A 13,750-nucleotide genomic window follows, 5' to 3' on the forward strand; every position below is an offset into this window, starting at 1 on the left:
ATCAAGTCTTGCAACAATAACTTCATTCAATAAATTCGGAAAAGTTCGATTCCGGGTACGAAAACAATTAAGAGGGTTCCGTGAGCCGGGTAGATATGTACTAGTTCAGGTTATAAGATTATTTAATACAGTTTGGTCATAAAAATCTTTGGGCCATGACCTGTGTGCATGAGGTTACATTCACATTTTTATTTGTAACTTGAATGGCGCAGGTTCTCACAGCTCTGACATTATATATAATGGACATAATATTGAATCTACGCTGACAAGCAATTTAAACATTAATTACATCTCAGAATGCAACTAGTCCATGCATTTGATAATGCATTAAGTATCTAGTATGCCTAGACACGAAATGAATATTCAACATGATCTAAATGGATTGTGGAAAGGATAATACTCGTAGGTAGGTGAAAGCACAAAACGCCAAAGTAAATAAACAGTCAAATAGGCATCATTTTAACCGATCTCTTTTATATTGAAAATAGAATAAGTTTAATATTCACGAAACCCTACGAGAGCAGTCCATAGAAAATCTCGTACTTTTCGGGACAGCATACTTCTCAAGCATCATTAACTAAGTAACTAAATAAGGCTGTTAGATAAACTGTCGTTAAAATCTATCCATTATTGATAAACGTTCATCACTTACCAACACTGATCGCTGCACGGGAACTGCACTCACCTTGCTTTGAAACATTTACGGTATAGGAAATTAAAGCTGTTGATAATTACGTCCATATAACCCAAACTATACGAACAGACCATGACATATTATTGTGCTGTGACCGTGTCCCTGCTAAGTGAATTGTTATTTGATAACAAGTCACATGGCTCCACTCTATTTAATGTTTAAGGACATTGAGAAGTATTTTGAACCTATATTCGTCTAGCTGGCTAATTATTAATCAATTTTAGTCATTGATACTGAAGCCTTTCGAAAAGTCAGAATGTAATTTTGATCTCAGGCGGCCAGTGGAAGGTAATAAAGACAAAAAAAATGAATCAGTCACAGGCAGTCGACTTAAATAAGTTATTGAATAGATCCCTTGTAGTCCACTTTAAATCCCAGTCCCAGCTTATAGGCTTTCATTAATCATACTGATACTTTGCAGATTTTTGATATATTTAAAGGCAAAGAACAAAAAATCTGAAAAGGCTAGAACAGCTATTTTCCCATAAATTTTGTGCAGTTCAAGAGGATAAATAAAAGACGATCAACGATGATAAATCAATAAAGTTTATTCGTAATAACATACCCATGGCAATTAGAACTTATTTATAAACAATAATTCAAAACTTTCACACAAATATATTTACCTTATTATGTAATCAAATCATAACTTGTTTATAATCACTGTCACGATAACTGCTAAATAATTGTTTATCTTATCTCTATTGGTCCTGTCCTAGATTTCTGCAATACTTTCACTTATAAAATAAACATTAGTGTAATCACATTCAGATTTATTCTAGCTTACTATTCAAACCTTATCTTCACTAATCCCATCTACTTCGTTGCTCTTACCTTGTGGCAATTCGTTTGTCACTATGTCCAAAGAGCCATTTTTACTTAGACCGCAAACGGAAAACACTTTGCTGCCAACATCGTGTTTCTTAACACAGTATAGGACTATAATAAGAATTGTCAATAACACTACTATGGCACCCACAATGATTGGCGCGCTCTGGTCCATGTCACCTTCGCCTATAACAGCCATTTTGACATTCTCTTCTTTAAGGAATTTTTGTAGTTCGGCGAAATATTGGAGAATACCATCTGTGGATAGTTCTGTTTCACCAGTGATCGCGTGCAGGACTGTTCTCCAATCCTCGCTTGCGCCGAGAGCCATGCCGTCACTGAAAAGACAAAAGGAAGATATTAATCCTTACACATGATGTTAAATTTAGTTTAACCTGGCTAATTTCAAATCTTTTTTCTTCTTTTCTTTTCTTCTATCTTTTAAAAAAAATGCCTGAAAGTAAAATTGCAGATAGAAGGAATACATTAAAAAAATGAAAAAGCTATCGCCGGGGACCAAATGCTTTAGAATTCATTCCATTTGGTATTTCTATGTTTAAAAATGACCCGAAGGAATAGAGGAAAATAAATTTAAATGATAGTAAAGTCTATAGGATATCATAACTGAATTCTTAGTCGTATCGGCAGTTAACAGTGAAACCTTCGCGAGCAATAAACATCAAAGATCAAGATCGTGCTTAAAATAAATAGTGAAGGGTAATTTGCTCATGGACGCAGTTACTACAGTAAAGTTACAGTAGTCTTTTTTACAACTGGCAACCAACCTGAACGATTATAGGTTTATGGACATTTATTGAAGAAAGAACTCACATTGAGAAAGAACAGTAAGGGAAAAAATCCCTTTAGACTTTGTAAAACTTGCAAAATCTATACTAATATATAAAGCTGAAGAGTTTGTTTGAACGCGCGAATCTCAGGAACTACTGGTTCAAATTATTTTTGTGTTGTATAGACTATTCAGTGAGGAAGGTTTTAGGCTATATACTATCACGCTGCGACTAATAGGAGCGAAGATACAATGGATAATGTGGAAAAAACGGGGAAAATTATTCATCTCGAGGGCTTCCGTTCAAAAATTCCTAACTTATATCTTCTAACCACGCGGACGCGGACGCGAACCCATATACATAAACTAAATTACAACAAAAGTAGAATGATAGAAATAAATTATTAATAATTGATATAAATCAGAAAACAAAGAAACATGAACCGGAAAATTTTGGCCAGCCGTGACAAAACTTTGACTAAACTGGAGACAAAAAAAGAAAAGCTGTTCTAACAGACGTAAGTTCGTAAATGACTAATCCCGGTAGCTAATCATCGAACACAATGAGAGTTCAATTGCTCGGATTGTATGACAATTTTATGTGAACCTAATTAGTACCATCAGCGTCAATCCATGTATCTTCTTAGCTAACAAAGAGCCACTATAAATTTTCCCATGCATATTAATTGACCAGATACCTTAGAAGTTTTCCTGCTTCCTTAACTCCATAGATAGAACATTCGTGAAGAGGTCCCGTGTGGTTCGCTCTCTTGCAAAGCGATAACAGGATTTGGAATTCCAAAACATGCGATATCAGGTATCTGAAAACATAAATATTTATATTTCCGCGTTCATCCGTGTGCAAATGAAAAACAAAGAAGGTTTCAGTCGCTTATCGGCTTACTGGTGTTTAATAGCGTGGGTTTAGATTCACGTAAATCATTTTTGCTAATGTGGGAACTTAGATTGTCAAGTTGAAGTGGGAGGGTGTAGGGGGCAGAAGTGCTGAATGGTCAGGTGGGACAGATGGGTTACCGAATGGGTATATTTTGAATGGACCCTGAATGAATTTGCGAGGTCAACCGAATAGATTCATGTAGTAATGGCCAGAGACGCACACGGAGCCCTGAAATTATGTAAAACGATAATGCTTTTTTAACCTATTAGATACTGTACTACATAGGTTGAACAAGCATTCTCACTTTATTATTCAATTAATGTAAGATTTGAGTACCTTGACATAATAAAAGACTAACCGTAGTATCAGATTGGCACGGCTAAAGCTGTCAGATTACGACAGTCTCATTCTACCTCGTGTACTCTCATAGCCAACATTCAAGTCTCATGCTCAAGACTTCCCACTGCCATTTTTGGAAGCTTGATCTACAGGCCAAGTAAAAACTTGGAGATATAAAATTAAAACCAAACCATAACATCACTCTTTCAAAAGAATGTATTTTACATTCATTATGGAAAACAATGTTTCTAACCCTCTACAAGGTTAGGAATTACGTTAATATAACAGACTGGATATACCACAAGTTCTATAACATTTTAGATATAAGGAGCCATTGTGTACTGCATAAACCTAAGCAGCTGACTCATTCATTTTCTTCCCGTAAGCCGTGGCGCCTCATTAATACTTTCACCGTTACTATAGTCATGCATAATTCAACTTACGTAATGTACTGGACGTGTGACACTACATGGTACTTCGCAGCCGGATCTAGGTCAGTCTCGTTCCTTGGAACCGGTGGAGAAACTCCTGTTTCTTTCATCCTGAAATAAAGTGGCGAGGTAAATTATTTTGTACATTTTTATGGACATTACTATCGGTAGTTTTCAATAAGATTTGGCTACTACTGAATCGAAATTCCACCCCTAGAAGCAAAGATTCCTGCGCTCAATCCTTCATAGCTTGTAGTCATGCTGACAAAACGGCTCAAAATTTTTAATCGAACTTTTTTGCGCAAAGGAAGTCATCTTATGACCTCTCCCGCTTTGGGTGGAGCGGTACGAAGTGTAATTTGTAAGACTAACATGGCTAAACCCATACATGTTCCTTCTTTTGCCTTTTGGGTACCGGAGCATTGGTAACCCTTTCGGAAAACTCCGTTACCTATATCTAATGTACTTAACTATAATTTATTCAATAAAAAATACAGTAAAGCTAAGTACATAACAGGATTTAATACAACAAAAACGAATTTCCATAACTTTAAGGAGTACACAGGTTCAATCACCTTGTATTGTTGATCAAGCTTTATAATTTTGATACTTAATAAACACAGCTGATCATTCATTATTTGTTACAACTAACTGTTCAAGTAGAATGCAAACATATAGTACAATAGACCACACATTAATACTTATAAATATATGCAAAATCATCTTTACTGTGAAGACATAAGGTTGAATCTTTTAATCTATTGTAAAGACTCATGTGGGGTTCATTGTATAAAAGCACATATTTAATCCTCATTGCTAACTTGAAATATATGTGGAAATATATGTAAGGATATAGAACGCGAAGGTTATTGACATAGAAACAGGAGTACGCAATGATGCCATGCTAAGATAAGTGAATAAACAGGTAAATACACAGTTATTTTGTGGCTTTAAATAGACGGTTCAAGTCACATGAATTGAATAGCTAATGGCCAATCACTGCAAAGATGTACGAGTAATCATTACCATAGTTCAGACTAGGAACTCATTACTGGAAGATTCGAAGTATGGATTGTAGGAGCTCGTGTTTTTTTTTTAATAGGTTTTGTGTAAAATGTATGTTTAAGTCAAAACTTGTAACATAAATAAAACCATTTCGTATACTACATGTACAACTTTCGTGGCATCAGTAAAATTATTGTGGCAGTTAATCGTAGATTGATCTGATAACGCTAAAACTGCTGTTTGAACTCAGTTTCATCAACGCAATCCCTTAATTTCCAGAAGGATAAACTTAATATTTTAAATTTTATTAAAGTCAAAGTAACAACGCAAGGTAAATTTATGACAAAGCTGACATTTCGATTTCAATATAAAAATTTGGCATCATAATTATTGTGTAAACGTATTGAAGTATCGAAAACATTTCCGTGATTTTAAATAAAAATTACTTAACACCTTAACGTAATGAAGCAATCTTAAACTGGGTCAAAAAATATTTAAATGAACCTTAAAACAAGTATTCGAGAACATTTTAAGCAAGCATTCATTATGTCGAAGAGAATTAAATTGACAAGATACTCGTACATTTATATTGAAATCTTCATTTATGGTAATGACATTACGTTTACTATTATTTGATACAAGGTAAATATGGTCATGTATCTGTTTACTCGTCGATAAAATAATAGACCTTTTTGCCAAGTAAATTTCGTCAATCGTTAGATTGCATAGAAAACGTTTGAGGATAAAAGGTCAAATTAACCTAATAAAAAAAGACAAACGAAATATTATCTCCATAAGGACATCGGATGCAGTGGCGGATTTTCAAGGTGTAAGCTGTAAAGCTTTTGCCGCCCTTGCCTTTACGATACGTCAAACTGTCATATCCCAGTCAATATAGAAGATTACTAAACGGATTCACGGAACGTACAATGACGAATGATAAGTGAGAAGAGAAAGTCGTCGGCAAAGTTTGTAACAGACTTATTATATATCTGTAAAACATTAGAAAACAGTCAACATGGTAGCAAAAAAAAATCAGTTCCTCAAATTTACCCCCCACCCCCCAAATCTGTCGCTCTAGGCTCAAGCCAGCTGATAAATCCACCACTGATAGGACGGAGTTCGGTGATACCGACGTTTAAGTTAAGGCAATTTCTATATCGTAATTGGCTAGCAAATAAAGTCATGTGCCTATATAGAAAACAGCAATACGTAATGTAGTGAGGACACATCTTAAAGGCTCAGACTCAATGTCATTACAAAATAAATGATCTAACAGCGAGTTGACAGATCCATGTAAATCTCTCTTGGGTCTTGATTTGCAATGATTCGAGTTAACCTAACGGTATTTTATTTATCGAAACACAAAATGATTTATCTATTCAATCAACGGCTAGACCGTAGCAAGAACTCAAAACGTCAGTTTAATTACGTCCATGGATCAAGACAAGTAACTAAGTTTATAAATATTCATAGCATTGAATCTAGTGACTTGATAATGAAGTGCCAAATTGGCGATTAGTAATTGAAGGGTGCCCGAGGCTTACAAGAAGCCGCATAGCATTAAAAGCCGATATCCCATCTGAATGCATAAGTGACCAATTGAAACCGACTGGTTCTTCAATTAAATTAACTTAATTTTTCCATTTGCTTTTCATCAACATAAACTAAAGACGTAAAAGCATTTAACTTATCTCTTTTGAATGTAATGGTAAAGTTCACATTTGATGGAAAATCTTTTAAGAGTGAATAGCGATAGTGGTAGAATCATGTAAAAAACCTAGCTGTGAAATGTGATAAATAATAGCGAAACTGTATGAAATCTAATGTATTTGACAAATATTCGTGCGGCATAAAAATATTTCGTAAATTTTAGGATTCATTTACTTAATAAAGCTTGAAAGTCTGCGATTAAATATACTTTTTTTTATATATTTACCTCAAATCCCACCAATGTTGGTTCCAATTCTCCAAACTGCTGTTCCCAAAAACATCCCACCGCCACTTATCCAGGACATACGCGAAGGCCATCAGCGGGAACTTCTCCAAGGCGACCCAAAGCAGATGGTTCAAAGTCACCTCGGGACCAGTCTCAACCTTCACCAAGTTCAGGGTCTTCAAGTGCTCGGGCGAGGTTAACTGAACGGCAACGATGTCGGAGATTGCATCGTGAAACGCTGATAAATACGAATCTCATTAATATTAATAAACTACACTTCACGCACGATTGACAGCGCTTCAGCTTATTTTATGTCATTATGTGGTTGTAGACTACGTAAGATATAATCATTCTCGTGATATTTTAATCAATCGATTCTGTTATTGCGTTTTTGAATATAAGTTTAATCGCGATGGCGCTACCTGAATCAGACAGTAGAGTTTGGTAAGATCAAGTGAAATGAGATTCACCCAAACATTCAGTAATATGATAAATCATTTTGCTGTATGTTTGGGTCGTGAAGACGTTAAAGTTAAGCTTCTGATCTGCAACCACACAGCAAAGGTGTTACATCCAGGTTTCTAATTTTATTCATTCGTAATAGGAAGTCTATAGTAAACATGATTTGAAATAAGATTAGATTACGTGTTTATTGTATTGATCTGAAACTATTTGAGACCGTGACTCGAGCAGTCAAAGCACTAATTTATATCGATCTATTTAAGTCTGTAGTGACTATACATATTTTTTGCTATTTCGGAATAAACCGCTTGATTTAAATGTCGTGTACATAATATATGTACATTTAAGACGTCCCGTCCAGAGCCTTAAGTTTTTTCACTGGAATAATCGCAGTTTTTTTTTTGTCACGCCTTTTTGTATCACCTCTCTGTTTCCAACGCAATAATTGTTCAGATTATGTTATATAATCTAAGCTTCACAAGCGTCGTTGCAACAAAGCAATCCGTTTCACTTTTCAACTCTTACTTTAAGTTTGAGGCGATAAACAGCAATCAACTGATCCAATACGTTTTCTCTCGATACTAACAGTCATAAACCGGGGGAAATTATAAATGTTTTCATATCCGATGGAATATCCAGTACCCAATCAAAATTATGCATGAAATATTTTAGCCTTGTCTTAGAGCCCAAACATATATCTTTTTGGTCTAGGGACAAGCTATTACCAGACTTAACATAATAGATGAAAGTAGGAACGTAGCTATTCGCATTTTTTTATCAGTCAAATGTTTTTAGACGATTTCGCATCCAAAAGTACATTATCAATTCAATCCCAATTTGCAAAAGACGATAGATAGAATTTAGAATCCAAATAATTTAATAAAAAAAAATTAAGTACCGAATTGTGACCGGATTATGGAGGTAGGCCTTCGACCTACTACAAGAGACCTGACAACGTCAATCGGCATAGGAAGGGCCTTTGTGACAGCCGGCTGGGCACTGCGTTGATTACTGCTATTCGCTGCGATTTAAATACCCGAGTAAGTGAATTTGATAACGTAAAATTAAATTTTGAAGTCGAGACTTCAAATACCTATTCATCATCATCATCTGCTCTATCCCAATTATAATAGAAGATATACGATGTCCGTTAAGAAATATTTGTAACTTATGCAAAGTTTTACACACAGCATCCTTTTGACAATTTTCCTCAAGTATATCTGACTTCAATGGCAATAGGTGGCTTCAAAAGCGTCTTAGTTCCATGCTACGTACTATATACGATTTGATTTATAAAGTCGATTCAAAGCATGAAGCCTAGGATTCCGTCTCAGCTTGTGAGCTCTCAGTGCTTGAATATAATGAACAAATTACCTGGATTCGGCCCATCCCTGTATAACGGGGGAAGATTCCTGTAGTGTTTGAAATATTGGACGTGTCCCAAAAGTCTGGCGGCTCGCGACAGGCCAACAACCACATCCGTCACCTTCTCACCACACCACTTTATCCTTGAAAAATATGAATGTCGTTCAGAATTATTTAGCATAAAACCAACACAAGTACCGCAGTGCTTAAGGTATTGATTTGAAAATCACTTCAAGACTTAGCAGTAATTATTATATTCATTTAGTTTTTTGGGGACCGAAAAATATCTTTGACCAAAATGCATGGACATCACTCAATAGTAGGAAAAACGAACTTGTATGAAAACGTGATTAACAAAATAAACTAATTGGAAAATACTAATGCAAGCTGATAAAGAAAACATTCAACAAACTAGAGTGTGTGTTGAAATCACGTACACCGAAAAGAGAATAAATACTCTTTAATCATAATAACATGGTAGGTATCACAGTTCTCTTTGTAGCGAACAAATGAAGGTCGGATTAAACATAAGAGTCGTCTATAAGAACGCACGTTAAAGAAAAAGCAAAACAAAGGTTAATGGCTTAATAACAAGAAATAATCTCACCGAATCCAAGATCGGTTTCTTAGAATCTCATAGTAACAGTAACAAATCATTTAAATAATGACAAATATAAAGCGATGATTCCAAGTAACTGGAAGTTTGAATATGAAAATGCTATTTGAAAGTGGAAACATTTATGGACAAATTATCTTAAAGAAGTTTCATTAGCAGAAGTATTTTATTTAAAGAAAAGCAACATGATGACAGAAAGACAATGGAAATTCACTTTCCTCTGTCATAAGTGACATGACTATGGCTTAACATTCCAATACATTTGAAATATTCGTCAGCATTAGAAACCGGTGAAATGTAACTTAACTACAAGCCAGGAGTATAAATTAACTCATTTCGAAGCAGAAAATTTAAAAAATATAATTTACTTGTAACTAACTCCATCGCACATGTCGTGACTGGACGGCAAGCAATTGGCGGTAGTCATTGTTTCTTTAATGTCCTGATAAGAATCCTTCGCACTTTCAAAACCAAGTGATTGGTGGAATTCGTCAACTGCATCAAACAAGTCCTTTGAGTGTATAGTCTCATTTGCTGGTAGCTTTGGCCTCATATGGTCAGCATATGCGACTACTTTTGGATATATAGATTGCCATTCCTGAGCCCACAGATTTCCTGAAACGTGAGTAACGTTTAAAATTTGATGACGCTGTTGTTTGAAAAGATATTAAATTTACTAATCGTAATGTGAATGATGCAGCTAACGACAACAATGAAAAGCAATAAACTGATAAACTACCATAAAATATGATCATAAACGTTACGTTATGAACAGATTGCTAAGTTGTATCAATCAGGCGTCACTAGTTTCATAACTCACCTAATATATGGGCTGGAATCATTTTGTCATTGCTTTTTAGAATATCCTTGTATATAATTTTCAACTTTGCTCTTACATAGTCGTGCAATAAATCATAGAATGGCTTGATTTCCTGCCATATCCTATCTACAGTTTCAACGAAATCGTCATCTTCAAAAGCATATCGCCACATATCACCGGCATCAGTAAAGTTTTCAGATTCTGCCACTCTATTCATTCTAACCACATAATCTTTGAATATGGGACGTATTTTCTTTCCGGTCGTATCGCGATAAACTTTCCAATAATACGCCAATTCCTTTGTATCGTTGCTTGTTTTAAAGATCGTTATTACGTCTGGAAAAAATGTTTCTATTGTTTACAGAAAATTCGATTACGGTTCATGTTTGTACGTAATGATACAAACATCGGTGTTTATATGCAAAATAAAAATAGTGTCACAAGGTATTGAAATTGTATGCAAACATATATGACACCGTGAACATGAGCAATAAAAAATGAAACTATAAACTTAAACAATTATAAATCCCACGACTAATGAATGATAATAACTCATAAAAAATGGATAAGGACTCGTTTTTTTAAATAATCTATTAAGTTCGAAGAAAGAAATTTGAGATTTAGTAAGAATGTTCCTTAAAAGTGTCATTCAATTTGTTTATAATAAAAATAAATAATACTGACTGACCACTCATCGTTCGTACCGAATCTTCCGAGTTGCATGATGTGTTATATGCACAAACTGTCACACGACTCCAAATTCTCTGCATTGTATCAATTTCTTCTCTTTGCTGAAATTAAAAAACGTTTGCCATTTTACTTATAATTCTCAATAAACATTAATATGGTTCCACGATTGGAGTTAAATTTATGTGGCAAAATTGAACCTTATTAATCTTATTTTTAATAACTGGAAGTCATAAAAGTAAACAACGAAACATAATAACAAAACATCCGAAGAGCAATTCCATAAAACGTTCTCATAGTAAGAATCATTCAGCATCGTAGTATTGTGACTGACTCACATTTAAATCAAAGCCACAGAAGATGCCTCATTGAGATTTCTATTCTTTGAAACTATAAATATCAGCATTATCACATTACGTGATATTATTATAATAAGTTAACTTTGTTGATACAAGATGCTTGCTACTTGCTACAAGATAATTCACTACAATAATATGTATTGCATTCAGTTACTCGTAATCCGACTACAAATCGATACTTGTAAAATTTTGGATATAATATCTAAATTAGTAACTAGTATTATATTATTGTTGTGTTTCTAATTTGATGGTCACTACAATATTGTTTAATACAAATACCTTGCTTTGCGGCATCTGCACATTGGTCCCTCGTTCTTTTATTATTCTTATCTTCCTCTTCATTTTCGGATCATTCATAATCTGTTCGTCATTCAAGTATTTCTTTTTCAATATGTTCCAATATTGCTTTTTTATTTCATCCTCTTCTGCAGCTATTCGAACCTGTAATATATGGAGAGATATGTTGAAATGATATGAAATATACATATTTGAACACTAGAATTTTCCGAACAAAGAGAATATTATAGAGCCTATTTGAAAGAAGACGTATGTATGTGTATCATTAGCATCACACTGAGGTTACCAATCTACTTACGTAAATCTATCTTTAAATCATTTTACATTAGAGCTTTCCCAAAACGAATTGTTATGTAAGTGAAAACATTTATCATACTCAATTTATAGGCTATTGTTAGCAGCGATGATTCGCATCATTTCAATAGTCCGATGAAACGATCAAAACATGCGAGCAGGCTAACTGCATATATGTGTCAAAAATATCTTACCATTTTGTTCTTCTTAGCTTCATTGTTTATATCAGTGACGTAGGACCACAAAGCATCTTGTGAAGTTTTGCAAACATCCAAACTTAATTTATCCATTTCGTCCATAAAAACGTCAAGAGTAGTATTAACCTTATCTAATTCTTCTAATTGATATTTAAAAGTTTCGACTATATCATTGGTCTTTATAATTAAGGTATTAGGATCTAGTACTGTTCTCATAGCGTCATCTAAAAACTTTTTCTCTTTTCCTTCATCGACATCCGTTTCTATTTCATGACCGCTTTCCTCCGATTGTTCAATAGTTTTATTGGCCTTTGGAGTTTTCTCATCTGCAGACATATCTGACGTGGGATTCGGAGGAAACTGGACGGCTAATGATGACATTGATGCTATTATTAGAACGCATGTTAATCGCTGTAACAACAAACCCGTAATTATTGTGTATCTTCTAACAGGTGCATTGTTTAACAATACAAGCGCCAGTGTGTTAAACAACACTTCTTTGAAGACAGGATGTGTGAATGATGCAATGCTATTTAGTACATAGTTAGTGGCAAGCTTTCAGGCCAATGTTAGATATAATAGACGTGCTAGATAACGCGTGAGAGCAATTTAACAATAGACGAAGTGCAGCAGGTTAGTTGAATAATGGTCATATCCTTTGCCTCCTTTGCTTATCATATAAGGTTGCCTTATTGTCTCTTAGATTATAGATCACATCTGTATCAGCAACTCCAACAAATGAATATTATTTTTATCATTTTTATTACCACTTCCTCTAAATTGCGGTTAGTAACTATCGTTCCCCTTTGGTATCAATCAAATAAAAAGTTCGGTCACCTCTAAGTGATGACACAAAAAGTCTACGGTAGATAAGATGAGCTCATCCAGATAATCTTAAGTTCTACATTCCAACCATTATGACTACAACCTACTTATCAATTAAGAACAGCTTACTTTGACTTATCAGGAGGATATTATGTTGTAAACTAGTAGTGCACTATAAACGGAAGTTTTAATGGCAATCAACTACCTGCGTTATCACGATTTGAACACACTGCGGAGTTAGAACAAAATAAAACAAATCCTTAGATTTTCTGAATCGATTAAGTAAAAAATAATAATGTACAGCACAGAAAAATACCTACTATGAATATCATCGTGTTAATAAAACAATCCACAGCTGTGTCAACTTGTACAACACATATCAACCGCAGCACTGCACCCACCACATTTTCAGTTCAAGACTTAGTTGTAGAATGTTGAAGCTATCGTGTTTCGCGAACCAGCGCTAGGAGGCGACAAGACGAACACGGCACACTCTCTGTTTCACTTGTTGCCCGTTGTTTGTGAATACTGCGATGTGTTTGATCGTTTTGTGGTGGATTTTTCAAATTGGAACAATCGAACGGCTGTTTTGTTTTGAAAACGTACAACGGTAGGAGCGCGGCGCGCGACCCGCTTGCATGCGCTGGGGCATTGTTATGCCTCAAATAGAAATGCCTACCTCAATTCAATAGCTCCACGGTACGTTCTCGTGCGACCGGACGTCGGACGCTCCGCGCTAACACCTTATTATCCTCGTTTGTTGTCGTACGGCAACAGCATTCATTAATTATCGTGACATATTAGCCGCAGCTCAGGAGAAATGTTACTGATCAAGGTTCAATCTAACCATGAGAACTAGAAATGCTCTTGTAATGTACATACATAAAAAGACTTTATTTTTATTTAA

The 13,750-nt window shown here is 34.8% G+C and overlaps 1 protein-coding gene across 2 annotated transcripts; it reads right to left on the reverse strand.

Moving 5' to 3' along the window:
• Window positions 1-1,216: 1,216 nt before the first annotated feature.
• Window positions 1,217-13,472, reverse strand: LOC113496423 (angiotensin-converting enzyme-like). Of its 2 annotated transcripts, XM_026875623.1 has the most exons (12): window positions 13,164-13,472; window positions 12,016-12,429; window positions 11,510-11,671; window positions 10,873-10,975; window positions 10,185-10,520; window positions 9,733-9,979; window positions 8,758-8,891; window positions 8,282-8,404; window positions 6,922-7,159; window positions 3,990-4,088; window positions 3,008-3,130; window positions 1,217-1,860 (listed from the first exon to the last, which is right to left on the reverse strand). In XM_026875623.1, exons 1-12 carry the CDS (start codon window positions 13,173-13,175, stop codon window positions 1,485-1,487), a joined length of 2,367 nt encoding a protein of 788 aa, XP_026731424.1. In that variant the 5' UTR covers window positions 13,176-13,472; the 3' UTR covers window positions 1,217-1,484. The 2 variants fall into 2 exon arrangements, with proteins under 2 accessions (XP_026731424.1, XP_026731425.1); XM_026875624.1 differs by lacking the exon at window positions 8,282-8,404.
• Window positions 13,473-13,750: the final 278 nt, after the last annotated feature.

This window comes from Trichoplusia ni, chromosome 8, assembly GCF_003590095.1.
Source record: "Trichoplusia ni isolate ovarian cell line Hi5 chromosome 8, tn1, whole genome shotgun sequence".
In the NCBI taxonomy this organism is placed as follows: Eukaryota; Metazoa; Arthropoda; class Insecta; order Lepidoptera; family Noctuidae; genus Trichoplusia; species Trichoplusia ni.

Bases quoted from the DNA above. Each gene is read 5' to 3' on its own strand.
- LOC113496423 (XM_026875623.1), bottom strand. The intron at 8,892-9,732 runs GTAAATTATATT...ATATTTTTCAAG, and splicing joins TGCGATGGAGTTAGTTACAA to GATAAAGTGGTGTGGTGAGA. The intron at 8,405-8,757 runs GTAATTTGTTCA...TTTAAATCGCAG, and splicing joins CAGGGATGGGCCGAATCCAG to CGAATAGCAGTAATCAACGC.